This window comes from Aspergillus foveolatus (genome assembly GCF_047715535.1).
Source record: "Aspergillus foveolatus strain CBS 279.81 unplaced genomic scaffold BDW70scaffold_1, whole genome shotgun sequence".
In the NCBI taxonomy this organism is placed as follows: domain Eukaryota; kingdom Fungi; phylum Ascomycota; class Eurotiomycetes; order Eurotiales; family Aspergillaceae; genus Aspergillus; species Aspergillus foveolatus.
Window position 1 is genome coordinate 351,786 of NW_027396065.1, and position 27,799 is coordinate 379,584.

The window sequence follows — 27,799 nt, forward strand, 5'->3', positions numbered from 1 at the left end:
TAGGCATTACGATTGAGTTATCGACGCCACTATTGTGACTGCGCCGTACAGGGTACGACGCTGTTGAGGCGTCTTGGCCCACGTTACGCGTTCACGCTCAAGAACCGCCAGCGAATCGACATACCTATCCCTATGCACGTTGGCCAGGTGGTTCTCAACCAGCTGTTCTCGAGCGTCGAGTACGTAGTAATAGATGCTATGGGCTTGAAAGTCTTCTGCAGAGTCTAATTATAACATAAAGTCATCGTCGTTTCACGTTGATCAGCCAATTTCCCGGCCAACGGAGAGATACCTAAACGGAGAACTCCCGTCGTACGGGATTTGGCGAACTCGCCTATCACGATTTAAGGAGTCGGCATTGAGCCCTGAAGAGGGCGGAAACACGTCATGCTGGCGCTGGACTCGTAGCCTTTGTAATTAACATAACTATACGAATCTGTATAGACAAAGACTAGGGTCCTCACTTTTCGAGAGTTGAAGTAAAAGACCTCATCTTGACTAATATGGCAGACATACCTGCATCCTGCAGTGGCAACAACTCAAACCGCAGTCGGCAGCTTCCAAGGCTCGAGTGCTCTACCGAGGCGATAGCATGATCGTCAGTGGTCACACACCGAAAACAAGAATCTCCAGACCGTCCAGACTAGAGTGCGCGTTGCCGCATGGCCCATTGATTTTGTGATACTGCAACTCCACCCCAAATCAGGAAAAGGACATCTTAACCAGCGCAAACTAGAGAATCCTCAGAGCCTTGACTTTGAACAGCACTGCAGATAAGCACCAATGGACAAGCAGCACAAAAATAATAGTGAAGCTAATAGTGAAGCTTCATTTTTATGTGCCCGAATTGAAGAAAAGGTGGGGTGGGGATTGTGGTCTTGCACAGCCTCCGCCAAGCCGCCGAATCAGCAACGCTATTTGTTTGAGTCTTGGACTGCTGCTTTGGTTGGACTTGCGAGCTTGAGCATTATTATTCCGGCCAATGAATCTGTGCTTTTTGGCACAGTTGTTTTGTTGGGTCAGGGAACGACATAGCGTCTGATGGCAATGCTGGCAACGCTGGCGGTATGCCAGCGTGGTTCAGTCTAGAGTCGGTCATCCTGCAGAAGGAGCTGGCAGCTGGCGCAGGTTTCGTATTCGGCCCTGATGGATCCAATCGATGAGTGAAAGAGAAAGAGAGGCTAGAAAGCAGCATACGTAGTCGTGTCTAGTCCAGGCCCGTGGGTGAGAAAACTTTCTCTTGACATGATTGTGACAAGGATCGAATCAATTGAGGAAAACCGGAAACAGAGCTGGTCTGGACTGGTTAAAATGGAGACGGGAGAAGGAGGCAGTGCAAGCGTAGCGGCGACTCAGCGAGTAAGGTTAGCGGGGACTTATGTCAAGCTCGGTTTCTGTTTCTACTTGAGTTAAGCGGGTCCCATAAAAGGGGATTCTACCTTTGGCGAGTTCTTTTTTTCTTGGAAGTGGTGGTGTTGAGAAGTCTATACCATAGACTGATAGCTGGATCTCTTAATATTGGTGACCGTGTTACTCGCAAAAAACGAGCAATACAGTAGTAGTAGCCAGTTAACTAGTCAAACAGGTAAGAAATACGAGACTGGTTCTGGAAGTCCCACCGATCGGACTGTGGAGTGACCTAAGCAGAGCGTACGTCTTTAGTCTGGTTGCCGTTTAGTCTATTTTCCGCTTCAGGGTCTCCTACCTACAGAGGTACTTTGGTGCTTCATTCTCATCACTCACTACATCCCATTCATCCCTTTCTTGGTCGCCCTTTGTTGCCCGCTGGCATTGGCTGATTGGACCCTTGGGCACTCGCAGCCTCAGCATTCTCTCTAAGGTATCTATAGCTGAATGGGGCCTGTCTCTCCTTGCTAGCTGTTTTCATGACCGGTTCGAGCACCGTCGAGTTGCTCCTTCCGGAGCCACATTCTTGTTGAAATCCAGCCTTTCTTTGTCCTCGTGAGGCTCTTTGAGGACCGTCGTCGCATCGTTGGCCGATCATGTCCGAGCCGAGACAGTCGAGCGAGAATAATGACTCCAGACAGCCTGCTTCGACGCCACTTCGCCGAGAACGAGCACCCACGATAACAATCGATACGTCGGCGGTCGTCTCCTCGGAACCTCCTCCCCAGATCGAAGCTCCTTCGCAATCTTCGCAGTCACGCTCTGCGTATAATGCTGATCACACAGACACCAGCGCGCTCCTGAACAGTAGCACTGTTTCTCCTTCAGATACCCGCTCGGCTCATTCAGTACGCTCGTATGCTTCGTCAGAGGGCAGGGAACACGATAGCAGGCCAACGTCGCCTTCGCCTCGCACCAATACCTTATCTCCCGGCGCGAAAATGGGCGACTCAAACTACCTCTCCGTACCGGGCGCCAGATCTCGCGGCAACTCACTCGAGTCTGAAGACTCGAGCCATACCAATGGAGCCGAATCACGGTCAATTGGAAGTCATGGGTCGCCCGCGAGTTCGGCCAAGATGACGATCGAAAACTACGAGGAAGCTCTTCTGCCGGACCCGGGTCGCGAGGCAGAATTCGAGGTTGAGAACAATCGTTTTGCCTTCTCGCCAGGCCAGCTGAACAAATTGCTGAATCCCAAGAGCCTTGGCGCGTTCTACGCCCTTGGCGGTCTTGCTGGTCTCGCCAAGGGCCTGCGGACCGATCCGCGCAGCGGGTTGAGCTTGGATGAGACCGAGTTGGACGGCTCGGTGAGTTTCGAGGATGCAACAGCCCCGAGCAACAACCAGCCTCTGCCAAAGCCTGCCGCTGAATCGCCGCCCGCAGAGCCGTCCCGCGCTGATACCACACCACATGAGCAGGATGAGAATGCCTATTCTGATCGTAAGCGCGTATTCGGAGCAAACAAACTCCCCGAAAAGAAGACCAAGAGCATCCTCGAACTTGCCTGGCTCGCATACAATGATAAAGTGCTCATCCTGCTGACGGTGGCCGCAATTATCTCGCTTGCGCTAGGAATTTACCAGTCAGTCACAGCAGCTCCCGGTGAGCCGCGGGTTCAATGGGTCGAGGGTGTCGCCATCATCGTCGCAATCTTGATAGTTGTCGTTGTCGGTGCGGCAAATGACTGGCAGAAGGAACGCCAATTCGTGAAGCTGAATAAGAAAAAAGAAGATCGTTTCGTCAAGGTGATTCGTTCCGGAAAGATGATCGAGATTTCTATCCATGATATCCTTGTGGGCGACGTGATGCATCTAGAACCTGGTGATTTGGTTCCGGTTGATGGAATCTATATCGGAGGCCACAATGTCAAATGCGATGAGTCGTCTGCAACCGGTGAATCAGATGTGCTGCGCAAAACGCCCGCACAGGACGTTTACGGCGCTATTGAACGACATGAGGACCTTGCTAAAATGGATCCGTTTATCGTCTCTGGTGCCAAAGTGTCCGAAGGCGTGGGCACATTCTTGGTTACTGCTGTTGGTGTGCACTCAACTTACGGCAAGACAATGATGTCTCTTCAAGACGAGGGCCAAACCACACCGCTGCAGACAAAACTGAATGTACTCGCGGAATACATTGCTAAACTAGGCTTGGCTGCCGGTTTACTGCTGTTTGTCGTTCTGTTCATCAAATTCCTTGCCCAGTTGAAAAGCCTTGGCAATGCGGACGAGAAAGGTCAAGCTTTCCTGCAGATTTTCATTGTGGCTGTTACTGTCATTGTCGTTGCGGTTCCAGAGGGCTTGCCCTTGGCTGTCACGCTTGCGCTTGCGTTCGCTACGACTCGTATGCTGAAGGACAACAATCTGGTTCGTCTGTTACGTGCTTGTGAAACCATGGGAAATGCGACAACAATATGTTCCGATAAAACAGGCACACTAACTGAAAATAAAATGACTGCTGTCGCCGCAACACTGGGAACTGGCATTAGATTCGGAGGGAGATCACAGGCATCATCACCAACAAACAGAAACGAGGGTCGACCAGCTAATTCTGGAAACGAATTGTCCCCTTCTGAGTTTGCGTCAAGCCTCTCGAAACCGGCCAAAGAGCTCCTACTCGATTCAATAGTCCTGAATTCGACTGCATTCGAAGGAGAACAGGAAGGGACCACGACGTTTATTGGATCCAAAACCGAGACGGCCCTCCTCGGCTTCGCGCGGACATACCTCGGACTAGGATCGCTTAGCGAGGCACGGGACAACGCGAGTATCGTTCAAATGGTGCCGTTCGATTCAGGTCGCAAGTGCATGGCAGTTGTTATCAAGATTGACAATGGAAAGAAGTATCGAATGCTAGTCAAGGGTGCGTCTGAAGTCCTCTTAGCAAAATCAACAAGGATTGTTCGAAACCCTACCCAGAATCTCGAGGAAGGGCCGTTAGATGACAAGGACCGTTCCAAACTTGACGAAACCATCAATAGTTACGCTACCCAGTCCCTGAGAACCATCGGCCTTGTATACCGCGACTTTACCGAGTGGCCTCCCCGAGGAGCACCCACGCAGGAAGAAGATCGTTCACTCGCAGCATTCGATCCTATTTTCAAAGACATGGTCATGTTTGGTGTCTTTGGTATTCAAGATCCCCTGCGAGCCGGAGTGACTGAATCGGTCCAACAGTGTCAGCGCGCCGGTGTTTTTGTGCGTATGGTAACTGGCGATAACATCGTGACCGCGAAGGCAATTGCGCAAGAATGTGGCATCTTTACCCCAGGCGGTGTTGCAATTGAAGGGCCTAAATTCCGAAAGCTCAGCAGCCGTCAGATGACACAAATCATCCCACGGCTACAAGTTCTCGCCAGGTCCAGTCCCGATGACAAGAAGATTCTTGTTTCCCAGCTCAAGAAACTCGGCGAGACTGTTGCAGTGACGGGAGACGGAACAAACGATGCTCAAGCTCTGAAAACTGCTGATGTTGGGTTCTCCATGGGAATTACGGGCACGGAGGTTGCCAAGGAGGCATCGGATATTATCTTAATGGACGACAACTTTGCTTCAATCGTAAAGGCTATGGCTTGGGGTAGGACCGTCAACGATGCGGTGAAGAAATTCCTGCAAGTAGGTTATGGCCAACTCTATATATGCCTATAAACTAATCGGCACAGTTCCAAATCACGGTCAACATCACGGCCGTTCTTCTCACGTTTATCTCCGCAGTGGCTAGTGGCGATGAGGAATCCGTGTTGACTGCAGTCCAGCTTCTGTGGGTCAACCTCATTATGGACACTTTTGCCGCGCTCGCTCTTGGTACGTTCGACTTCCCCGACCCTAAATATAAGCTAACAACAAATAGCAACGGATCCTCCATCGCCTTATGTTCTTAATCGTCGACCTGAGCCAAAATCCGCACCCCTCATCAATTTGACAATGTGGAAAATGATGATCGGACAGAGCATTTATCAACTGGTCGTAACGCTCGTCCTCAACTTCTCTGGAAGATCTATTCTGAAATCTATAATCGACTTTTCTGGTGATGACAATGCAAACACTGTCCTCACAACGGTGGTGTTCAACACGTTTGTCTGGATGCAGATTTTCAACCAATGGAAGTGAGTATTATGATCCCGAGGAAAGTTCAGAATAGTCTAACAAGGATCAGCTCTCGTCGTTTGGACAACGGACTCAACATCTTCGATGGTCTTGTTCGCAATAGGTGGTTTATTGGCATTCAGTTTATCATCATTGGAGGGCAGGTTTTGATCATTTTCGTCGGTGGACATGCATTCTCCGTTACGCGCCTCACTGGAGCTCAATGGGCAGTGTGCCTGATCTTGGGCGTCATCTCGATCCCGGTTGGTGTGATCATTCGACTAATTCCGGATGAGTTCATTCGCAAGCTCATCCCGACCTTCCATCGCAAGAAAGGGCCGGAGCTCATTGTATCCGACGAGGACAGGCGTTTTGAGTGGAATCCTGCCCTTGAGGAGATTCGCGACCAGCTGAAATTCTTCAAGTCTCTTCGTGGTGGACGCCTAAGGAAGGTGGCTCACAAGCTGCAGCATCCTCAAGAACTTCTTCCTCGATCACGTAGTGGCTCAAGGTCGCGTGAAAATTCGGCCCCGGGGACTCCTGTTGGCGACAGTAGCGAAGGCACTCCTCCGTTCTCTGCGTCGCCGGATTCCCGCTCAAGGAGGCGTACGCGTTCCCGCTCCAACTCAGCCTTTGGCCCAGCCGCTGCGATGGCAGGTGTCGTGGCTGGCAGTATTGCCGGCTGGTCTCCGATTGAGCGGCCTGGAGAAGGGGAGGCGTTCAAGTTCGATTTCAATAGCAATGGCGGACGGAGCGGACAACCGGGCATTGAAGTACATCCGGACACCGCTCCGGATGACAATATTATTGGTGACTATCAAGCGACATCGACAACACCTCCGAGTCAAAACCCAGACCTGATTCCGTTCTTTGAACACGCTCCGCCTGCGCGCGAACCCTCACACCGAAGTAGAAGGTCTAGATCACGGTCTAGTCAAAGTCAGTCATGATACGCTCCTCAGTCTTAATCACATACGTTTTCTACTTTTGAACGAGTACCGATTAAGGTACCTCTGTCGGCCCTTTATCGTATTTCGATTTTGTCATTTTAAAAGTACTGTGGCGACCAGCCGCTATCTTTTTTCGCTATACGCAGTTCTCTTCTCAATATGTCTTCATTCTCTCGGAACTTTAATCACCGGGTCTGTTCGGCGTCTGGGTGACAATGTACTACATGCGTACGTTTTCGTCGCATTTCCTGCTACTGCTTGCTTCCTCAATAGACAACTCGCTACCTGTTCATTTGCATTACCGTTGGAGTTTTAATTAGCCTGGCGCTCTCGGTGGCTCATTTGCTTTCCTTGTTTTCGTTGTCTGTCCGTCCCGGAGCTCTTAGCTTTGCTTGTCTTCTGCCTTCGGGACTCTCTTTGTACTATGTACTCACAATCCGGTTCTGTGCTCTTGACTGGGTTTCGAGGTTGGGATGTTTTCGGCGGGGATAACTACTACACAAGATAATGGACCCATTTTCCGAGAATTCGAACAAGTACTAACACCTCTTCCGTAAGCAAGGCGTGGACTTCAGCCGTCATCTCCCCTGCCACATGGCGTACATCTTACTTTCAAGGTATTATTCACACGTCAGGCTGTTTAGAATCTTATAAGCCATGTCCGATATCTACTGAAATTGGTTATCACTGTCCTAGCACATGCTCCAAACATAGCTAAATCTCCCCTCAAGTTAGAAGTCAAATCCAATCTCTGATGTATTATTCCCTTAGTGGGCACTTCTATATGGGTTAAATAGGTGCAAAGTAATCAGGCACCAATAGCCGCTGGCAGTATCTACCTCCGCGCAGAACTTCTTCGCCAGTACTAGTACTACTAGTACTACTAGTAGTAGTAATAACAGCAGCAATACAAGCTTATGTTAGTACTATCATTAGGATATCTACTATGATTATAATATTATTTCCCAGCACTGCATCAGATTAGGAGCTACTTGAAATATTCGGACAGCACGGTGCACCAAAATCTGGTTCCATATGTAGTATTTGGATCTCTACTTTCCTAGGTAGTTCGATAGCACTGTTTGAGGATTCGCATTGAGACCGGGACGCCCGGAGGGAATTATGAGTATGGGTAGAGAGTGGCAGTAATCATTTTGTTAGCATGCTTATTACGTACAGGCAGGTCATGGAAAGCGCACTGGCAATCATGATTCCATATCCTAGAAGAGTCCGGTTAATTCAGCTGGAGATGACTCGATACCTACGTTTTCGTTTTTGCGATGAGATACCCCGTATCATGTGCATTATTTCGAGATCCGATGAAGGTAAAGGCATTGCTTGATGGGGAGTCTATGGTACAGTAGTATGAGGAGCCGGAATGAACAGCATTCCGGCCTATACGGTGACAGTGGCGGTGGACAGTTCACTTGGCCGTATTCTCCACCGTATGTGAGCTTTCCAACCAAGTCCCAAATTCGTCGAGACGCTGATTCTCATCGTCATCTTCTGCGTCAAGACCCTTCTCAGCGAGATCTTCCAGTGCAGCGCGCTTCTCATTCGACTTGCGGAACCGCTCGCTTCCATCTGAGATGTATGCTTCGACTGCTGTGCCGCCGAAGAAGCGGCCGTTCATGAGCTGGCGATGTCAGCACACTTATTCAGACTTCCGACGGCTACAGAGGGGTTACGTGGGTTATGTATGTACCTTGACGCAAGCTCTCGCGGACTCTGGATTCGAGAACCGGACGCTGACGACGCCAGTTTCTTCCTTGTCATAAAGAACGACATTTGTGACCTCTCCGAGTTTTGAGCATTCTTCGCGGATATCTTCCTTGATGTCAAGGATAGCTGCCGGATCCTCCTGTGTATTGTCAGCTCAGAATAATGGGGGTAGCAGCCAGAGACCAGTGCCGGTGCAGAGACGTACCTCCAATTCTTGAAGCGTAAACATATGCTTCAATATAACGATCTTCTCAAACTTGGAATTCGTATCCACCAGTGCAGCGGGCTCATCGTCATCCCAATCTGCGAGTTTGCTACGCATCCGTGTGTTAGTATCTCTCCTTCACCTGAAACAGCTGAGCCATACTTATTCAATTTCTGCGTTCTCTTAATGATTTTCTTCTTATCCCGCATGCTCGTCTTCGTCGGCGCCTCTTGCTGGCTTTTGAAAGAGAAATCTGCAGGCTGCACGCGCATGGGCCCCTGCGGCCCAGGCACACCCAGCCTAAAGTCTGAATCATCCAGCATCTGGATCGCGAGATTCACTGACTCGGGTCGGAAATAGACGACTAGAGCTTCGCCCTTGAATTTTCCCTCGTCATCCGTGTACATTTTGATCCGGGGCCGGCCGCTGTCAATCTCCTCGGCGATGACGCCGCACCGCGAAAAGATGTCTCGGATCTCATCGAACTCGGCGTCGAGGGGGATAGATGTAACGAAGACAGCGGTGTTGACCCGTTGCTTCTTTGGTTTTTGAGCGTCGCCCTGCCCATAAACCAACGATCAGCGATGCATACACGGCGATAGGACAAAGTAGTTTGGCGATGTGTGCAACTGACCTCCTCACTGCCCTGTTTGCGCTTCTTCTTGAGCCTCTGCGCTCCAGCCTGCTCATCTTCATCCACTCCTTCAACTTTATAGGCTTCTTGTTGTTGCCGCAGCAAGTCATCGTCAATCTGGAGGACACCCACAGGCGCAAAAGAGGCGCCAACCAGCAATCAGTTTCACGAACCACCCAAATCCAGCAGACTTAGCGGATCATGCAGATTCTGTTCAAGAGGAAAAGCGAGGCGCGCACACACCGTCGGAATCCACCGCTTCAAGATCGTGTCGTAGCTATATTCCTGCCCATCGTCTGTTTCTAAGATGAATTTGTTGTCGAGCTTGGAGAAGGAGATTCGCGGGTCGCTATCGAAGTCGGATGGGTCTTGCGGGAAGTTGCTGATTGCGGGCGGGGAACCTGTCGCTGTCGGGTCGTGTTTGGGGTCTTGGAGCGCCATTATAGGATCAGACGAGGTGATAATACGCAAATTGAATGAAGAGGTTGTATGAGTTTAAAGTCCAAGCCTTTGGCTTGCGGGGAGCGTTGATGACACAGTTACGTAAGCAACGGGAAGCTCCCAGCCTTTAAACTCGGTACTAATAATAGAGATTCTCTTGAACAGCCTAATAGTTATTATCAGGGTTACATTGACAATTATACAAAGAACATCAGTTATCTTGCTATCGTGTGCACTAATAATCGAGAACATTATCTACGCAAATCCTGGGTATCATAGCAGATGGGAATCACTCCATTAGTGAAATGGGCACTTGCCAGTTCGCGAGACTTTCAAGCCTTCCATGCCCTCCTGCTGCTGCTTTCTACCCTTGCCCTCGAAATATTTGGGCCCGACATCAGGAATGTAATACCCGTTCGGATAGTACTTGTCACCTTCATCCCCTGGAAGAGGGCGGCCAAGTGCCCACTTGTACCAAGCCATCGGACCCCAGCGATTCCAGATGGTCGGTTTAACATAATAAGGATCGCCATCCCATTGAGTGATGAAGATACGCTCGTCTACAGATTGCTCCTCGGTGAAGGTTCTGATGCGCATGAAGTGAGGCCGCGGTAATGCAAGGTAGTGCAGAGCAAAGCGGCGCGCAGACACAAGGAACGAAAAGAAGCTAGCATATGATGCCGGTGGCGGGTCGTAACTGCGTAAACGTCAGTTAGGAGATCCGACAGCAGCCTGTAGCAGCCTGAAGTTGTTTCAAGGAACATTTCCGTGTAACTTACAGCATAGCTTTGCGCAGACGGTCATCCATCATGAAGGAGACGAATTTCAACCCGATGTGCTGGAATGGCTTGGGAATAAGGTAGACCAACACCGCCGTCGTCTCGTCAGCGACCTCGCGGTTTTTGGGATCCGGTACCATGCACTTTTCCTCGTAGGCATCGCTCCAGGCCATGATCTCCTCCAACCAGTGCAGGCCGTCCCGGAACCCGGTCTTACCAGAAGGGAGCGCATCATAGCTGACCTCCAGTCCGTCGCCGACACTCTTCCAAAAGGTGCCGATGGCGCACTTCTCCATGTCCGTGAGCTGGCGCCATTCATACTTGTTGATGAACCTCACTGGCTGGATGGCGAATAGGCCGAGAGTATAGAGCATGTCATCATCGAGAATCATGCCCGAGGCTCGGTAGCCACTGTGGAGGTATCGAGTACGCACAATAGCCGCCTGTCCACGAGCTGCGGATGGAGACTGCCCCACGAACTCCTGGACGAGGGCGCTTGTGTCTGTATAGCGCTTGTAGGAGGTGCTGCCGTTTGAGAACTGGCTTGTCTTGGTCAGGGTCCGCGAAATGGTAGGGATACCATAGGTCTGCAATGATGTTAGTTGTTTTGCAGCAGCTGGAAGAGCTTGGTCATACCTTGAAAAGTGCAAACTGTAAGGACTTTGTGTAGAAGAAAGGGAATTCGATTTGTATCAAGTTCTTCTGGATCTGGAAGGCGTCCTCGTCTGTCATTTGGGCAAATGACTCTCGCGTGGGATAATTGTATTTCCTGTGCAGTCGCTTCATATTGCGAAAGCGAAGCAGTGCGACGAGGACGGGGTAGGCTGCAACGAGAGGGACGACATATTGGAGGATCTGCTGGGGTGTCGCATCTCTGAAGATACTGGCGATTTTTTTGGACAAGATTGCCACTGAAGACCCAGCGGAGGCTTCCTTAAGGGTCATGGCAAGCCTCTGGGACAAGGCTGCCACTGAGGAGGCCATTTCAACCAGATTCTGGATTCTTTGGTGATGGACGAGGACTACCGTACTGGAGAAGAGATTAAGACGGCCTTTATGAAACAAAGGGAGCAGCCAAGGGCCAACCCCACTTTCTCCAGATCTCCATCGAGTCAGTTCGACTGATTCCCTTCTACATCCTTCCCGCGGCCTCGGTTCACCTTCAATTCCAGGTTCGTGAGATTCTCCTTATCTGCAGCTGCTTATTGAAATCTATCCACCTTAATTCGCCATGACAGACTAGCCCCCGACTAGTTCATTTGGGCACCAAATCATACGATGTCATCCCTGCTCAGCGATTCGACGCACAAGTCTGTGCTCTTATACATACTTTATGCAAGGATCAAACAACACAACACCAAACGCGATATTTACAACCCGTTCCAGCCTCACCGTTCTTCTTTCAGACCCTTCTCGAGCTTCCAGAGGCTGGTCAACGCCCAATCACGCGCAGCTCGAGCATTCTCAGCGGGGGAAACGCAACCGCCGTGAACCCACAGCCCAGCCAAACTCCCAGATCGCACCCCCCAGCAATGGCTTTTGCAATCGGTCCGGTGTAGTAAATTTGGTCCTGGTCACTGTTAGCAAGCTTGGATTCTTTGAGAAGCGAGGGGTGCAGACCATTCCAACAATAGCGCCCGCCCATCCGATCAGGAATGCAACAGTGGCCGCGAACCCTACAGGCAGTTTTTGCGGGTTATTCCACACAGACCAATCGTACTGTCTGTCCCTGTTGAACATCAGATCCGACTCAACGTAGATGGTGAACCAGATAACGATCCAATAGCCGATCAAAGGTACGAGATTCTTGAAGATTTGGTAGAGAGAATCCCGCCCGCCAATCGCGCACGCTGTGTATATGGCGGTACTGACAGTAGTGAAGACAGGACGCGGCACTTTGCACCAGAAGTCACCGAGCATTTGGAAGTTCATCGCCATCGAATACGAGCCGGGGGCATTGTTTGATACTATGGTCAGTACGTTTAGAAAGGCGCAGAACTTGCCCAAGGCGCCCAGTCGGTCATAGCCCGCAATCACCACGCTACCGGGGGTCCCGTCGTAAATGGCGCCCCAGCGGGGATTGTGGGCGATTCCAGTTCCCAGCCCAACACCGAGAAGGAGTGTGGTGGTCATGGCTAAGCCTACTCCTACCGTCGTCATGGACCATATCCTCAACGTCCCAATATCAGGTGAATAATATACGTGATAGTCGGCAGCTCCTGGCACCCAGGACATTGCGGCAGCGAGGCAAAGAGAGAAGAACGCCAGCCTTTTGGCGTTGACTTCTTCTACCGACCCTATAGAGACAGTATTGAAATCGAACTCTGGACCGGATGATCCCAGCAGGATACAGAAGACCATCAACTGCGGGAACCATGAGTATCTGCTCGCATTAGCGACCGCTGGTCTCTGTGTTAAATAATGGTTAGGCTTACCTCTCATAGTACTGGAATATATGCATCCCGAAGGTGGCCACCACCAGACTCACAAGGGCTACAATGATGATTCCAACCACAACTGATACAACGCCGCCAGACAGTTTAGACAGAATTTGGCCCCCGACGGTCGAGCTCATCATTCCATAACCAATGTTGGTCAGCACATTCAGAAAACAGCACACCTTGCTAGGATTGAACCCCGTAAGAAACCGCGATACGATCTAGCAATTGTGAGCTTCCATCTCCTCAGATCACAATGGATCGACCTCACAAGTGTGCGATGCCCACTCCTCGGCCCCCAGGTACACATATACCCGATCGCTACGCATCCAAGCACATTCCCAAAGAGCGCACACAGCGCCGCATCGAGAAAACTTAATTGCATGACAACCGTCCCCAGCGTCCCAACAACTAAGTTGTTTAGCGCCATTCCCATACTGAACCACGTGAGCAGGATATGGAACGAGGCAGACGCGCTGACGGGCTGCCGCTCCTCAATCGGCACCGGCTCGATCCCTCGAGTCTCAAGGCCCTTGACATTCTGCGCCCATCTCTGATATCTTGACCTGCCCTCGTTATCACAGGCAGGGATTTCAGTTTCAGTTCCATCCTGTGTAACACTCCGTACGGAAGGCGACTCGCGTTTCTCGATATCAGGACTCATACTGGCGCTGGGCTGCTGCGATTTTGACTTCGGAGACGAGATGTGAAAAGCCTTCGAAATGGCAGGAAATCGCCGACAAACCATGCCTTTCCATGTTGAGTCCGACTGCGACGGCGAGCTCATACTCTTATCTGCATCCATGCCGAGACCTTCCCGCCGAACGAGTAGCAAAATATGCCGTGCCGAGTGTGGTGTAATGCTCCAAGTGAGCTTTTATCGAGCGTCTGTTCAAGTGTCCAAGAGAAGCCACGGTGCATATATGTAAGTGTCAATGAAACAAATAATCAGGGAAATTAAGAATAATAAGAAGGTTTGCACAGCATTCCAAACGAGGTAAGCCAACGCAAGGCAGGAGAGGCAGGCCAACTAATCCAGCTCAATTCTCTATTAGTCTTGGTAGCTCTTAACTCCCGGCTGCTCGGACTCTTGTACCTCTAGGATGATTGTGCAACAAAAATACTCCTTTAATGACCCGACCCGTTGCCAGGTAGGTGGCCGCTGCCCCGTTGCTGATCAGACAATAGTGGTGTAACTGGATTCCAGAGTCATCCCCTGTCTTGATTCCGGGCAAGGAATCGCATAGGCAGGTGATATCAGTCATGTTTATTTACGATTGTGCCTATGAAAGCTGGAAGTGGCACCCATGAGCTCACCATAACCACTCTGAACGAAGATCTTGACCTAAAATTACGATACCTAACGATAGCGTTCTTTCCCCTTGGTACTTCAGCTGAACTCATGATGCCAACATACCATTCGATGAGCTTTGACGCACCGCGTCCTTCTACTACCTCATTGGTATGCGCTAACCTGGGGGAGTGGCATCACATTCTTCACCAAACGTCCAAGTGCGGAGCACAGGAGAATCGAGCCCCCAGCCTCAGCAGCCTGCAGACATCAATTTCTACTAGCTAAGCTTTTCCTCCGGCTATCCGCGGACAAATGAGATCTAATCCTATTTTCGCCGAGGGAATGTCTGGTCCCCGGCCTAAGCCTTGCAGTTGTAGCGAGCATGACCCTAGCGAAGTCTTAGTCTCCTGACTTGTTACGCACGTACTCTGTCCGTGACTCGCGCTTTCTTCAACCCGGCCCGAAGTATGAGATAACCTGGAACCGTTATGCCTTGCGCTCCGCAAACTATGCACTAGAAGCCCTATCAGGCTAGGGCAAGTATGAGGACTTCAGATATAGTGTCACAAGTAGCATTACTGATTACATATACGCAGCAGCAAGGCAGAGGGGAAGAACCAGAAGCGAGCCATCCCGCATGCTTGTCTGTAAACCCATTAGTGCAGGTTTGGCGTATTGGTGCAGGTAGTAGTATCCTGAGCCTCATTAGCAAGAATATTTTAAAGGGTATGGTATAGATAGCAGTATCTACAAGACACAAGAGACGGCACCTAATGGGGATCCGCCTCATTACGAACCCTATGTCTAGATACATAACCATCTATTAGACATATCCACAAACCACCTAGATGAATATCTAATGTGGCAGCTCGAAGCCGAAACTATCCTGACTATTGCTAAGTCTCTAAAGCTAAATCACGCTTACTAGACGATTTTTACAAAAAATTTGGAGAGTAGGAGAGACAACTGTTTGTTTCCTATTTTTGGCGAAATACCTATGTAGGTGGGTAGGTAACTGTTTTGCAGTTCCGCCCCAATCTCCAGTCAGCCATGTATAGGGGAACGTTGAAGGTCCGTAATGGGATCGGCAATTTCTGACAAGTTATCTTCATCTACAAAAGTCTTAAAGCCTTAATTGCTTACCATACCAAATCAGCCTAAGAGGAAATGAAGGTCGCTAGTCTATAGTAGCCTCGCTCCATATCAGATTGGAGGAACTGGAGTCTCGGCTCCTCTTGCATTTATGCGTGATACGCTACAATAAGGGATGTTTACTTCTCTGTATCTTCCTACGCAGAACTCCGTCTGGCTCTGCAGACTTGCGAGCAGCAATGCTACTGGGTTGGTTATTATGACACTTTAAGCTTAAACTTAAGTGCCTACTCCCACCTAGGGTTAGGGCTATTGCAGTTTCATTGTACTCGGATGACTGCCTCAGGAGAAGGAAGCTGCAATTATAGTTGTATCAGACTGGATTGTACATAATTGTACAACTTGGAAGTCCACGAGTCGTACATAAGTCTGCCTAAGGTGGCTGCTTAGAAAAAGGGGTCTGCGTTGGCGAAAGCATGTATGGGTAAGGTTGATGCCTTCTTCTGTATAATGGCTATTGATTATCTAGGTACCCTGGAGCAGGGCGATCGTCGTTATTGGTCCTTTATGTATTTGTTTATTTTGGCGTTTGGGAGAACCGGACGCTCCTAGTATCTAACCATTCAAACATTAACAGCCCACATGAGGTCTACCAACTATACCGAAACGCCCTATCCTGCTTGTCCGTAAGATCCATACTCTCCGCACCGCCACCTATATTTCTCAGTGCCCCTTCTCCCTCAAGCCCGCTCCCGTCCTGTTCCTGCGCCTCCCTCTCGCGCCGCTTGTTATCCCTAACACAAAGCACCCTATAAACCATCGTCGTGAAGATCAAAAGACCCCATGTGACAAGCGCCGTAATCAATCCCTCGAGGTACTTCGGTCTATGCGTCCAGAGTTGTGGAGATGCAATGCAGCCGGCACAATAACCTATGAAAAACATGGCGTTGACGACGGCGCGCTTCGTGTTGCCTTTTACATTTGACGCGACAAGTGAGAGGAGGATGGACCAGGAGGCGGTGATGCAGGAGGCCTGTTACCAATTTTGTTAGCGTAAGAAAGAGCCATCTACGTGGAAGGAGGAGGGGGTTAGGGAGTTAGGGGATGGATAGGGATGTTAAAACAGGGACTTACCAGCCAAGCAGAAACAATCACACCCCACCCTGCACTTAGTGGGAGGACGAGCATGAGGATATTCCCAATGATGGGAGGGATGCAGAGGAGAACCACGACAATGGTGCGTTGTCTTGGAAGGATATAGCACAGAAGCATCCCTATCCAAAGTAGGGCAACCTGCACCGCTCCCGAGGGAGCTGTATACAGCATTGTCTGGAGCTGGGAGTACCCAATTGAATTGATGACGAGAGTTGCGAATGTCAAGACAGGGGATTGCATGGTCACAAGGACGCCGAACCAAAACGCGCACCAGGCCTTGGGATCCAGAATCGTTTCTTTCAACTGCATGATTGAGAAAGAGGTCTTGTCGCCTCCTTCTCGGTCACGCGCCATCCGTAACGAGAGGACTTGCTTCTCGCGCGCTGACAAGAACCACGCGTCCTTTGGCCCAGAAGGCATAAGTATAAAAAAGGCGATGCCCGCGGCGATTGTCAGCGCGCCGCAGATAATGAAGAGCATGCGCCATGGCGCCAGCGCAAGACTTCCGTTCTTCCCGATCCCGTACATGAGCAGACACCCGACTACCTGCGCGATACCGTTCATAGACACCCACAGCCCCGTCCGCAACGCGTGCTCATGCTTCCTGTACCAGATAGAGGTAATGGTCACAAAAGCCGGCGAAACGGCTCCCTCGGTGAACCCTAGCAGAAATCGAACGGCCGCGAAGCCCGCGTAGTTTTGCGGCGCCGCGAGGCACGAGCATGTTATGCCCCAGAGGATTACCGTCGCGCCGACGAACTTCGTTAGTGGCAGCCGGCTCATCAGGTAGATGAAAGGGTACTCGGCCACTAACTGGCCGATGTAGAAGATCGAGCTGCACCAGGAGTACTGACTGTTTGTGAGGTTCAGGTCCGTGATGAGGCCGAAGACGCCCGCATAGCTGAGGGATTGCTTGTCGAGGTATTGCAGAAGGAAGACGAGGCACAACTAGTGTTCTCAGTGTCAGTATGCTTCTGTTTGTACTGGGTTCGAGTCGCGTACGAAAGGCAAGATGGCCATGTCGAGCTTGCGCACGAGCGCCCTCTCCTCTTCTTCGGTGTATGTCTCGACTATGCCATTGACGTTGTCATTGTCGCTGGACCGTCTCTTCTCGTCTGACGGACGGACTTTTGTGTCGTAAGTCTCCATGTTGACTTTGATATTGGGCGACAGGCTGGTACAGAGCAGGACTAGCAGGGGGAGGAGAGCCCTTATAAAGTAGAGCAGTCTCGACTGACTCGAACCGCTCCATGTCGGCTATCGCTAGCTCTCCAAATGACTGGCAACGATAACAGTGGTTGATCAGCGATTGGCGTTGGGAATGGTTGTGAGTGGACGGTTCAACCCCGTGGAGGAACGCCAATGATGGTCGGAATGCAGGTTGCCGATGTCGGGTGCAGACTGCCGACAGCCCATTTAACCTCCCAACTACTTCGCATGATAGTACGCTCTGTTATCATCTCTTCTCTCCGTTAATTGGAACTTATTTGTTTTCTTTTAGTATTCAGAGCTTGTTGCAATGGCCTCGGTGACAGACGCAGATATCAAGCCCTGGCTCCGGCCGCCGCCTCAGTCGTATCTCCTCAGCGCAGCAAACATCGTCGATGTCGCAGCTGGTATTATAAAAGAGAACCATTATGTGACAATAAATAATGGCAGAATAACCTCTGTCTCGTCCAGCCATCCTCCCGACTCCGAATTACCAGAGTCCTACATCACCGTCGACTGCGCAGGCCACTACATCAGCCCGGGCCTCTTCGATGCGCACGTCCACTTCGTGGCAGTCCCAGGCTTTCCCAGCCTCTCCACTGCATTTGGCAATTTCAACGACGTATCGCTTCTGCGTCAGCCATATGTTGCAGCGCAGATGCTGCATCGCGGGTTCACATCCGTCCGCGACTGCGGCGGCGCCCAGCTCGCCTTCAAACAAGCAATCGAGGAGGGTGTCTTTCCCGGCCCGAGACTCTTCATTGCTGGACACGCACTGTCGCAATCAGGCGGGCACGGGGATATCCGCTCGGCGCATGACCATGTTCAGTGCTGCGCGGGGCACACGAACGGACTCGGCCGGATCTGCGACGGGGTGCCTGCTTGTATGACGGCCGTGCGGGAGGAGATCCGGTCCGGCGCGGATTTCATCAAGATCATGGGCAGTGGCGGGGTGTCGACGCCGACGGATCGATTGGAGCAGCTGCAGTTCACGAGGCAGGAGATCCAGGCCATCGTGGAGTGTGCAGAGAACGCGGGGACGTATGTCACTGCCCACGCCTATACGCCTAAGGCCATGCTGCATGCAATTGAGAATGGGGTTAAGGGTATTGAGCATGGAAATTTCGTGACTGAGGAAGTGGCCAAGATCATGGTTGAAAAGGGGATCTACCTTACGCCTACTCTGATTTCGTACGCGGAGATGGACTCTGAGAAATGGAGGGGCTATCTTCCTGCCGATGGACAGGCGAAGAACACGGAGGTGCTGAGCGCAGGGCTGAAGAGTCTAAAGATCGCGGCCGATGCGGGTGTCACGATTTGCTACGGCAGCGACCTTCTCGGGCCGCTGGGTTTGGCGCAGACCGGCGAGTTCAGGCTCAGAGCGCAGGCGTTGAGTCCGTTGACGGTGTTGCAAAGTGCAACCATCAACCCGGCGAGGATGATGGGACAGTCCGAGTCGATCGGCCAGATCAAGGAGGGATTCTTTGCGGATGTGTTGTTCCTTAGCAGGAATCCGCTGGAGGACGTGACGATCTTTGATCGACCAGAGGAGTGCGTCCTGGGTGTGATGAAGGAGGGAAGAGTGTATAAGAGTCGGTGGGATGGTCTAAAAGAGGATGCTGACATTCCGGTACGGATCAGGAATTAGCGTCTTGCCTACACAATCACTATAGCAGATAATGGAGACACTCTCAGTTGTATTGAGTTTGGATATTACGGGGGTGGCCTCAGATTTCCAGCATGTCCAGCCCAGTCAAGCCCATGAGCGCCAACTGGTCCTCGTGGCTCCAAATCATCTGCGGGTCGACGTCCAGAGGTACCGGCGATAAAATCGCATTGGAAAAGTCCTGATGCGACATCGCAAAATCTCCGGGCGCCGCTGCAGCCTGTGCATAACTGGCCTCACTTGACATGGTCGACGCTGGCCCAAAATCCAAATTTGGGACCACAAATGGTATGTCTCGCTGCTGCTCAGTGCTCATGCTAGCTCTAGACGAGACCCATTGAGCCCATTGGCTGTAGCCAGCCGCGCCCCGAGCGTCTTGTCTCATTCCCCTTCCATGGTTCTCGCACTTGGATGCGTCGATGTTCCCAAGTTTAGCAAAGGCCTCGTTCGAAATCGCCTGCAGGGCCTCGACGAACCGAACTCCAACTTCGGCCGTTAGGTTGCCAAGGGCCATCGTGCGCAGGAGGTTTAGGCCTAATGCAACTCGAGCCTCGTACTGCGCATCTCTCTCGATAATACCAGCCAAGATGGCCACTATGGTTGCGATACTGCACCCTTGGAAGTCGGTGAAGGAGAACCGAAAGGTCAAGTTGTTGCGTGAAAGGGATTCGCAGAGCGACAAGATCATTTTGCTGGCTTCAAGGCAGGATAATGCTAACTTGTCCAATACTGTTTTTGATTCCGGCCTTGTGTTAGTTTCGGGGTCCGGCCGATGGCGTTGAATGTGGGTCTGAATCGTGTTGAGGAGGGAGCCTTTGCCCAGGACGATCCTGGCGTAAAGATAGTTGAGCTGCAAGTGGAAGACGGCGCGGTAATCGGGAGCCCTGGCGCGAACGTTTTCTATGCGCAGCGCTAGCGGAAGGTTCCGTTTCCAGGTCTCTAGTTCCAGCTGTAGGACATCATATTGCGAATTGTCGAGCTTCTTTGTCCTAAACTAGGGTTAGTTAAGATACTATGATGGACAGAACAGGCTTTACGCACCCCAGGCTATCTATCCTGTCTAGGATCATCACCAAGCTCGCATACGCTATCTGGTGCCGGATATTATCTACTGTCTGCGCATGGTCCAAGGAAGGTAAGGGCACTGGAAGCGGCGTGCTAATCGTCTCAGAGTCAATGGATCGGGGTCGATTTAGCTTGATAGCGGTAGTCCTATTCATCGGTCGTCAGTCCGTCATCTTGTACACTAGCGAAGATACTGATGGATTACTCACCTTTCCAAAGAATAAACCGCCCACCATAATCGGCAGCGGACCTGTCTCTCGTGCTCAGACATTCTTGCATCATCTGCTTGCTGATGTATCTCAAGCGCAACAGCCTTACGCAAAGCTAACCCCATGTAGGAATACGCCGACCCTAGGGCCCGTTCTGGCAACGAGTAAACACCTAGGATAAATGGCGCCTGGATGGAAGTCAAAGAAGTTCGGTCCATTAGATCGGGAATGAGTGACCGGGCTTCTTCGTAGAAGACCCGTCCAGGATCCCTGCCGTCCGTCGGCAGAGTTGCAGGGAAGCTCGACGGCCGCTCAAAATCCGTCCACTGACTACCGAGCGCCAGAACCGAAAGTACTAGACATATAAATCCTGTATCCAGGCGCAGAGGCGACGCCGGTACGGTGTAGAGCTGGTCGACGTCCGCCAGAAACTGGGCCTGGTCGAGGTAAAAGAAAACATCGGAGGCATGGGTCAAGCATACCGAGATCAAGAAGTCGGCAACGGCTCGTGGTGGAAGGGCCCGGGATGCTCTCTGGATGCGGTCGATTTCGTTTGGTTGCAGTATCGTCGGCTGGTGGTATTGCTATCGCCATTCAGCTAGGAGTACTTTCATTTTTCATGGAGATATACCGTCTGCATGGCCATCATATCACTTTCGTCGAGCTCTATGCGTGAATCCAGCGCAAGGGCCTCTCGGAGCTGCAGCAGGAACTTGGGCCACGTTATCTTCACCACCTGGACTAATAGGCAGTTTAGCCACGACCATTTTCCTAGATATTGAACCCCCAACCTCCTCTCCCTTTCACTTACTTCAGTACTTACCATTGTTGGCATGCATACTACGATCAATAGACTCGAAGCTGGAGGATTCATGTAGCATATCGGCCGCTGATCTTGTTCGCCGCGGTGAAGCTGGTTGAGTCTCTCTTGGAGAGATTCCTGGGTAACACCTGGTGATTTTGCAGGGCCGGTCATCACGAGCACACCGCTGGCATCTTCCTGTATTGACGCCTACACATTTGCTCTTACGGGCCTTGCAACGGTCACATCTAGCCGGAAAAAAAAGCCCAGTCGTCAGTTCGGTAGTCAATCAGAAATTGGGCAGGAACTTACGCCTGGGCAGCTCGCTTGCGCTTCTCGTCTGGAACTCTGCGGGACTTGGGACGGCGAACCGCGCTGGGGCGATCCATGGGGCGATGTCCCTGCGATCCTCTACAGTATCATTGCAGCCGAGCGGATAGATGAAACTTTTGAAACGATCAAGGACCAGAACACCACGAGTCATGTGGAGGTGGTATCAGTATCTTCCTCGGATAACCCCCGTAGACTGAGAGTCCCGCGCTAGTCTCCACAAATAACAGTCTCCAATCCACTGCACCTTGTGCTAGCAAGGCTACACCTAGGTACCGGTCACGCGGGTTTTCAGTTGTAAACAGTAATAGGGTGATCAGGATACCGGCAAATTAAGCTGTAAAGAAGACGAGGACCTAGACCTGTCGGGTAAGCAGGTAAGCATAAACTCGCCCCACGGCGACCCTGCAGCAGGAGCACACGACATAGACTAATTAAAGAAGACTTTTAAATTATTTATTGGGAGAAAGAAATTTTCCTTCTAAGGACATGGAGATATTTCCACAACTAGTCACAATCTGAATATGATATGACTTGGCTGGTCTCAGTGGCCTTAGTGTATTATATATACATCTTGCTTTGAAGTCTAGTATTTTACTTATTCCTGATATTCTCCCTTTAGTCATGCCTTGACTCCTAATCTAGCTCACTCACCGTGATCTCCAGAAGTATTGATGGACGGAAAGATATACCAACGTCTGCAACCTCCCAATGCAAGGTCTGCATGCATGCTGTGTGAGGAGTAAGCTGCATGAGAATTGACAAATAGGAAGAGGAGCAGAGTATTCTATCCAAAATACAATGGTTATGTGGGGTCGAATGATTCAGCATCTGCAGCCTCATCTGGCATGAGATTGGCCGTGACTGACCATAGTGTGGAGCGCTGATCAAGTAGCGCTACTCGAGAAGCCCTAGCTAGCACCGAGTATATCGGCAATAGTAGGTAGGAATGAAAGTATCTATCGTGCTAACCTACTCCAGAGTAGATTAAGTAGGATTCTGTAGAATGGTACTAGAGGATCCAGGCTATACACTTTACTACGTCCTGTCACTGGTATATAGATGAATGCTGGAGTCTTGATTTCGCAGATCAACTTTTAATATCCATGTAGAAGGTACTCTGATAGAGACATCCCCCCGCGACAATGCAAAATAATAATAGATCTATCCAACTAGTCTATCCAGCATATTTACCAGGCAGTGTCTTCTGCGTATCATAATGATACCAGCCCTGGCCATACGCCATGCCTGTTCCAGAGCCTCGACCAGCTCATCCGGCAACGGTCCGTTTTCAAAGTCATTCAGATTGCTCCACAATTGACCCAAACTATCATTTCTATCTGTAGCCCGCAGCGCTGGATGATAAACACACCAACGCAACGCTACCTTCACCAAGGTAAGACCATGTTTCGCCACTAGGGGCTCCAATAGCAGAAATGCATCGAACACGTCAGGTTTGAAGCAGCGGCCACGGTACATATGCCCAAGGATGCGACTCTAGTCGCTGAATCAGCCGTCTGAGTGCTCCTCCGTGGACTGTATTTCCAGAAAAAAGCCCACCGGCTGGCGGGTTGAAGATCGATGTTGGCCCGTATCGCCTGCCGGAGGGGACGAGCTCGTCTTCGGGGCCTCGGGCTAAGCAGTCAAACAAGCTAAATTAGCAATTTATTCTGTGAATAAAGAAAGGAGCTTGGATTTTCACCTAAGGCATTTTATACAACCTTGTATATAGTAGGCCGGATCACCTGCGCTCGTTACACATCGTCACGATCTCCGCGACCTCAAAGGCCAAGAAACTGCTGAGGCTGAATCTCTTGAACTTTCCCGCGCGGTACAGACAATCAAGGTCATGGAACGTCTCCGCGTACAGTGTCGTGCGGTCCGGTCCGTGGAGGTAATAGATGTCGAGGTAGTCGGTCCCCAGCTCCCGCAGGGACCACTCTAGCATCTCTTTCAGGACTTCGGGTCTGTACGTGTAGAGTCAACCGGGTTAACACTTGGTACCAATCGAGAGGACCCGTTCTTCCCAATGCGCTTTTCATGTGAATGTTTTCTGGCGACCGACGTCGTAAAGACGGGCGGTATCAATCTCACAACAACCGTTTCGCTGAAAGAGGTCTAAACACGCTTCAAACTCGTCCGGCGACGTGATGCAGGCGCCGTGAGCGATGTCAGGACCTAAAGTTCTCAGCCCAGGATGATCGGTCTTGGGTTCTGGGTGTTGGGGCCATTGTGATTGCAGGTCTGCCGATGCCGATGGGGGAAGTAAATCTGATGGATCTTGGAGGTGTTGGTGTGTTACGGACTGTTGGTATATGGCTCAACATATGTAAGTTACCATCGGCCTATGGACTTGAAAGAAAGCTCATCTCGAACTATATTGAGGCACATCAAGACCTGCTTGGATGCTGTTTGAGATGATTCAGCGCGCTGATCTGACTGTTACAGCACGATTACGCTCAGAGAAAGACATATTCAGTGGAGCCTGTGTTGTAGAGCAGGATATGCCTCATGGAGAGATTCTCGATTTTGATGCTTCTGTGCAAGTCGCACAGAAAAATAAGCGTCGGACATTCTTCTGGAGTATACGTCCGCCGAATCTGCCCGGCGGCGTGCCCACACTGTCTAACACGACCACTACTACTTATGGGAGGTACGAATAATGCCTGATAGCGAACCCTACAAATTATTCATCTCAACCGACGCCTCCCTGCAGCCGTGCAGACAGTCCCTATGCGATTATAAGGTTACCTCTCTGCTCCGACAGGGTGAAAGCGGCCATGCCTAAGGTCTAAGAAGCATCAGGAATATCCTGAGTATGATAGTGGTATGTACAAGACAATCTAAGATTGTTCTTCACATGTATTGTCGTATGCTGTCTCAGCTATAGCCTCGAAGGTTAGATATTGTCAGCCTCTTCCGGCACGCAAGCAAGTCTCTCATCCTATATTTCACCAGCCTCATTCAAGGTGACAGGCGTGGATTCTCGCAGAACAAGATTTGGAGCATTAAAGCTTTGTGTTTTCGCGCGAGGAAGGTTGCCGATCTCGTATCAGTCAGATATCAGAGGTAGATCGGACATCTATGGGCTGCAGGAGCCATTGGTTCTCGCGTTAGTAGACCACGGCGGCAGCCTAAGGAGCGCAGCGCCGATAACGTAGTTACAATGTTCATAAGGGCTTTTTGCGAAACAAGATATGCCTTAGGTAGCATGTTTGTGCTGGTATAGGGCCTGCCCGACAAGCTGCAAGAGATAACACCAACTGTCAGCATGACCATGCTGACATTTGACCATCAGATTCCTACCTGCATATACCCAGGTAATAAGCGGCTCTTACTGGTAAGGAGAACATGATGGATGATGCGCCATTCACAGCGCCTAAACATTCCATGGTAGTGTCCCTTTCTTGATGCTCAACCATCGTCCTCATCAACCTGGCCGACAGACTAATCTCAGGAGAGAAGACAAAATGCTACTAGTCTGCAGAGTCATTTTCAAGCACCTAGAAAGGTATAATCGTGCTTGGACCATGAATCATATACAGCTGTACTGAATGTATACCTGGTGTGGTTCGCGCAGCAGACCAAAGAGTGGTTCGTTCCTGAGGCCCATGACTAATCCAGGCGCTAAGCCGGAATTGGCCGTTCCCCCTTTTGCCACGTGACATGTGTTGTTGTTGATCTTTTTCTCCTTTACTACGGGCGATCCACTTAGTTGGCTGGCCTCGCTCTTTGCTGGCGGCTTCACCGCTCAAATTCCCCCAACCCAACTTTCCTTCTCCTGATCTCGCTCCTGTCCTCTTCCCTCCTCCCCTCAATTCCGGCTGTTCCCCAGTCTTTCCTCATCCGACTTCGATTCTTTTTACAGTTTCTGCAAATAATCCTTTTTTTAATCCTCTATACCCATCCACCCCCTTCACAATGCGTGAGATCGTATGTTGACACTCCCTGTTTGACGCGTCTTGAGGGGTCCCCTTCCCGTTAAGGATAACGGGGACCCCACCGGTTCTACATACCACGATCTCAAATATGCTGACCATGTGTTTCCCCAAATAGGTTCACCTTCAGACTGGCCAGTGTGTAAGTGGCAGAAACAGAGGAATTGGTTGTCTTGGAAAACAGAATACTAAACTTGGATGCGTGACAGGGTAACCAAATTGGTGCTGCTTTCTGGTGAGTCGAAAATTTCACCTTTTTGGAATGGCTTCTTTCTTCGTACACCTGCTAACAAGCCAACAGGCAGACCATCTCCGGTGAGCACGGCCTCGATGGCTCCGGTGTGTGAGTACAATCCGTCCAGCATCCGATGAAAACACGACACCACAACAGAACCTGACACAACCCAGTTACAATGGCACCTCCGACCTTCAGCTCGAGCGTATGAACGTCTACTTCAATGAGGTCAGTGGAAGAGATATCAGGTAGCAGTTTGGTGTGTCTGACTTCGTCCAGGCCAGCGGTAACAAGTACGTCCCCCGTGCCGTCCTTGTCGATCTCGAGCCCGGTACTATGGATGCCGTCCGCGCTGGTCCCTTCGGCGAGCTCTTCCGTCCCGACAACTTCGTTTTCGGCCAGTCCGGTGCTGGTAACAACTGGGCCAAGGGTCACTACACTGAGGGTGCTGAGCTTGTTGACAATGTCGTCGATGTTGTCCGTCGCGAGGCTGAGGGTTGCGACTGCCTCCAGGGTTTCCAGATCACCCACTCTCTCGGTGGTGGTACCGGTGCCGGTATGGGTACTCTCTTGATCTCCAAGATTCGTGAGGAATTCCCCGACCGCATGATGGCCACTTTCTCCGTCGTTCCCTCTCCCAAGGTCTCCGACACCGTTGTTGAGCCTTACAACGCTACCCTTTCCGTTCACCAGCTCGTTGAGCACTCCGATGAGACTTTCTGTATCGACAACGAGGTTAGTTGCCTCCAGAACTGGGGTCTGGGCTCGTACTGACTTGTATAGGCTCTCTACGATATCTGCATGCGCACCCTCAAGCTCTCCAACCCCTCCTACGGTGATCTGAATCACCTCGTCTCCGCCGTCATGTCCGGTGTCACCACTTGCCTTCGATTCCCTGGCCAGCTGAACTCTGACCTGCGCAAGCTGGCTGTCAACATGGTTCCCTTCCCTCGTCTGCACTTCTTCATGGTCGGCTTCGCTCCTCTGACCAGCCGCGGCGCCTACTCTTTCCGCGCTGTCTCCGTTCCCGAGTTGACCCAGCAGATGTTCGACCCCAAGAACATGATGGCTGCCTCTGACTTCCGCAACGGCCGCTACCTCACCTGCTCCGCTATCTTGTATGTCATTATCCTTCTTTACATTTATTACTCTGACTAACGTCTTTTCAGCCGTGGAAAGGTCTCCATGAAGGAGGTTGAGGACCAGATGCGCAACATCCAGAGCAAGAACCAGTCCTACTTCGTCGAGTGGATTCCCAACAACATCCAGACCGCTCTCTGTTCCATTCCTCCCCGCGGCCTCAAGATGTCTTCCACCTTCATTGGAAACTCTACTTCCATCCAGGAGCTCTTCAAGCGTGTCGGTGACCAGTTCACTGCTATGTTCCGTCGTAAGGCTTTCTTGCACTGGTACACTGGTGAGGGTATGGACGAGATGGAGTTCACTGAGGCTGAGAGCAACATGAACGATCTCGTCTCCGAGTACCAGCAGTACCAGGACGCCTCCATCTCCGAAGGCGAGGAGGAGTAGTAAGTAATTCGATATCGCTTTTGTCGTGTACACCATCTAATTTGTTTGCAGCGCCGAGGAGGAGATCATGGAGGGTGAGGAATAAATCAGTAGCCAATAGCGATGAATTGAGATCAGCTCATAATAATACCCCTGGTAAACCATGCACCGGACTGCAAAAAGGTTCAGTTTCAGCATGCGTCTCTATCAGTTACTTGTTTTGGTTCGAGCGCTCTTAATTTTCTCTGTTTCTAATTCTTTGGCCGAGAGGCCTTGAACCTATTGAATGCTAGCACATACTTGTAGTTTCAGCAATGCAGCTGCGTGCTAAAAAAAAAAACCACTTGAGGTTTAGCTTTTAAGTCGTAGTAAATGTAGGTCTAGACACAGTCAGCACCACTACCTCAACTGTACATTGTTGTATGTATGATTTCACCAAAGTTGCCTACACATATTGGTTGTTCACTGTTCCCCAAAAGGAGTCGAAACTGTCTAATGCCAGCCAAATGACAGATATGAAGTGATGCTATTAGAGGACAATCGCTACAGAGTGAGGAGTTGTGCAGTTTATAACTATTCAGGAGTGCTCTTTCCCCACAGCATTTAGCCATTGCAATGAACAGACAATCAC

At 50.8% G+C, this 27,799-nt stretch overlaps 9 protein-coding genes across 9 annotated transcripts; 3 read left to right on the forward strand and 6 right to left on the reverse strand.

Moving 5' to 3' along the window:
* The first annotated feature begins 1,683 nt into the window (after positions 1–1,683).
* On the forward strand, positions 1,684–6,972 carry pmcA (putative P-type calcium ATPase). The gene is made up of 4 exons (XM_073734910.1): positions 1,684–5,024; positions 5,072–5,213; positions 5,260–5,515; positions 5,566–6,972. The coding sequence occupies exons 1-4, from the start codon at positions 2,004–2,006 to the stop codon at positions 6,443–6,445; spliced, it is 4,299 nt and encodes a 1,432-aa protein (XP_073601034.1). The 5' UTR covers positions 1,684–2,003; the 3' UTR covers positions 6,446–6,972.
* A 613-nt stretch (positions 6,973–7,585) lies between these two features.
* BDW70DRAFT_125619 (U2 snRNP complex subunit CUS2) lies at positions 7,586–9,460 on the reverse strand. The gene is made up of 6 exons (XM_073734911.1): positions 9,250–9,460; positions 9,007–9,123; positions 8,535–8,932; positions 8,373–8,481; positions 8,151–8,306; positions 7,586–8,081 (listed from the first exon to the last, which is right to left on the reverse strand). Exons 1-6 carry the CDS (start codon positions 9,445–9,447, stop codon positions 7,869–7,871), a joined length of 1,191 nt encoding a protein of 396 aa, XP_073601035.1. The 5' UTR covers positions 9,448–9,460; the 3' UTR covers positions 7,586–7,868.
* A 223-nt stretch (positions 9,461–9,683) lies between these two features.
* Positions 9,684–11,414, reverse strand: BDW70DRAFT_125621 (uncharacterized protein). Its single transcript, XM_073734912.1, has 3 exons — positions 10,863–11,414; positions 10,227–10,813; positions 9,684–10,144 (listed from the first exon to the last, which is right to left on the reverse strand). Exons 1-3 carry the CDS (start codon positions 11,010–11,012, stop codon positions 9,745–9,747), a joined length of 1,137 nt encoding a protein of 378 aa, XP_073601036.1. The 5' UTR covers positions 11,013–11,414; the 3' UTR covers positions 9,684–9,744.
* Positions 11,415–11,658: 244 nt separating this feature from the next.
* On the reverse strand, positions 11,659–13,328 carry BDW70DRAFT_165495 (uncharacterized protein; the record flags this gene model as incomplete). The annotated part of the gene is made up of 4 exons (XM_073741763.1): positions 11,659–11,796; positions 11,847–12,609; positions 12,662–12,885; positions 12,936–13,328. 4 exons carry the CDS (start codon positions 13,326–13,328, stop codon positions 11,659–11,661), a joined length of 1,518 nt encoding a protein of 505 aa, XP_073601037.1.
* Positions 13,329–15,699: 2,371 nt separating this feature from the next.
* BDW70DRAFT_154920 (major facilitator superfamily domain-containing protein) lies at positions 15,700–17,354 on the reverse strand (the record flags this gene model as incomplete). The annotated part of the gene is made up of 3 exons (XM_073739940.1): positions 15,700–16,083; positions 16,185–17,153; positions 17,208–17,354. The coding sequence occupies 3 exons, from the start codon at positions 17,352–17,354 to the stop codon at positions 15,700–15,702; spliced, it is 1,500 nt and encodes a 499-aa protein (XP_073601038.1).
* A 342-nt stretch (positions 17,355–17,696) lies between these two features.
* Positions 17,697–19,062, forward strand: BDW70DRAFT_165499 (uncharacterized protein; the record flags this gene model as incomplete). The annotated part of the gene is made up of 1 exon (XM_073741764.1): positions 17,697–19,062. Exon 1 carries the CDS (start codon positions 17,725–17,727, stop codon positions 19,060–19,062), a length of 1,338 nt encoding a protein of 445 aa, XP_073601039.1. The 5' UTR covers positions 17,697–17,724.
* A 79-nt stretch (positions 19,063–19,141) lies between these two features.
* BDW70DRAFT_165501 (Zn(II)2Cys6 transcription factor) lies at positions 19,142–21,545 on the reverse strand (the record flags this gene model as incomplete). Its single annotated transcript, XM_073741765.1, has 6 exons — positions 19,142–20,069; positions 20,122–20,292; positions 20,355–20,938; positions 20,986–21,095; positions 21,178–21,404; positions 21,469–21,545. 6 exons carry the CDS (start codon positions 21,543–21,545, stop codon positions 19,142–19,144), a joined length of 2,097 nt encoding a protein of 698 aa, XP_073601040.1.
* A 1,105-nt stretch (positions 21,546–22,650) lies between these two features.
* On the reverse strand, positions 22,651–24,060 carry BDW70DRAFT_146415 (NADP-dependent oxidoreductase domain-containing protein; the record flags this gene model as incomplete). The annotated part of the gene is made up of 6 exons (XM_073738580.1): positions 22,651–22,983; positions 23,024–23,138; positions 23,232–23,453; positions 23,484–23,520; positions 23,563–23,692; positions 24,040–24,060. The coding sequence occupies 6 exons, from the start codon at positions 24,058–24,060 to the stop codon at positions 22,651–22,653; spliced, it is 858 nt and encodes a 285-aa protein (XP_073601041.1).
* Positions 24,061–25,221: 1,161 nt separating this feature from the next.
* On the forward strand, positions 25,222–27,506 carry BDW70DRAFT_125628 (beta-1 tubulin). Its single transcript, XM_073734913.1, has 9 exons — positions 25,222–25,419; positions 25,543–25,566; positions 25,634–25,659; positions 25,726–25,767; positions 25,833–25,887; positions 25,939–26,394; positions 26,443–26,777; positions 26,829–27,188; positions 27,241–27,506. Exons 1-9 carry the CDS (start codon positions 25,408–25,410, stop codon positions 27,272–27,274), a joined length of 1,344 nt encoding a protein of 447 aa, XP_073601042.1. The 5' UTR covers positions 25,222–25,407; the 3' UTR covers positions 27,275–27,506.
* The last annotated feature ends 293 nt before the right edge of the window (positions 27,507–27,799 follow it).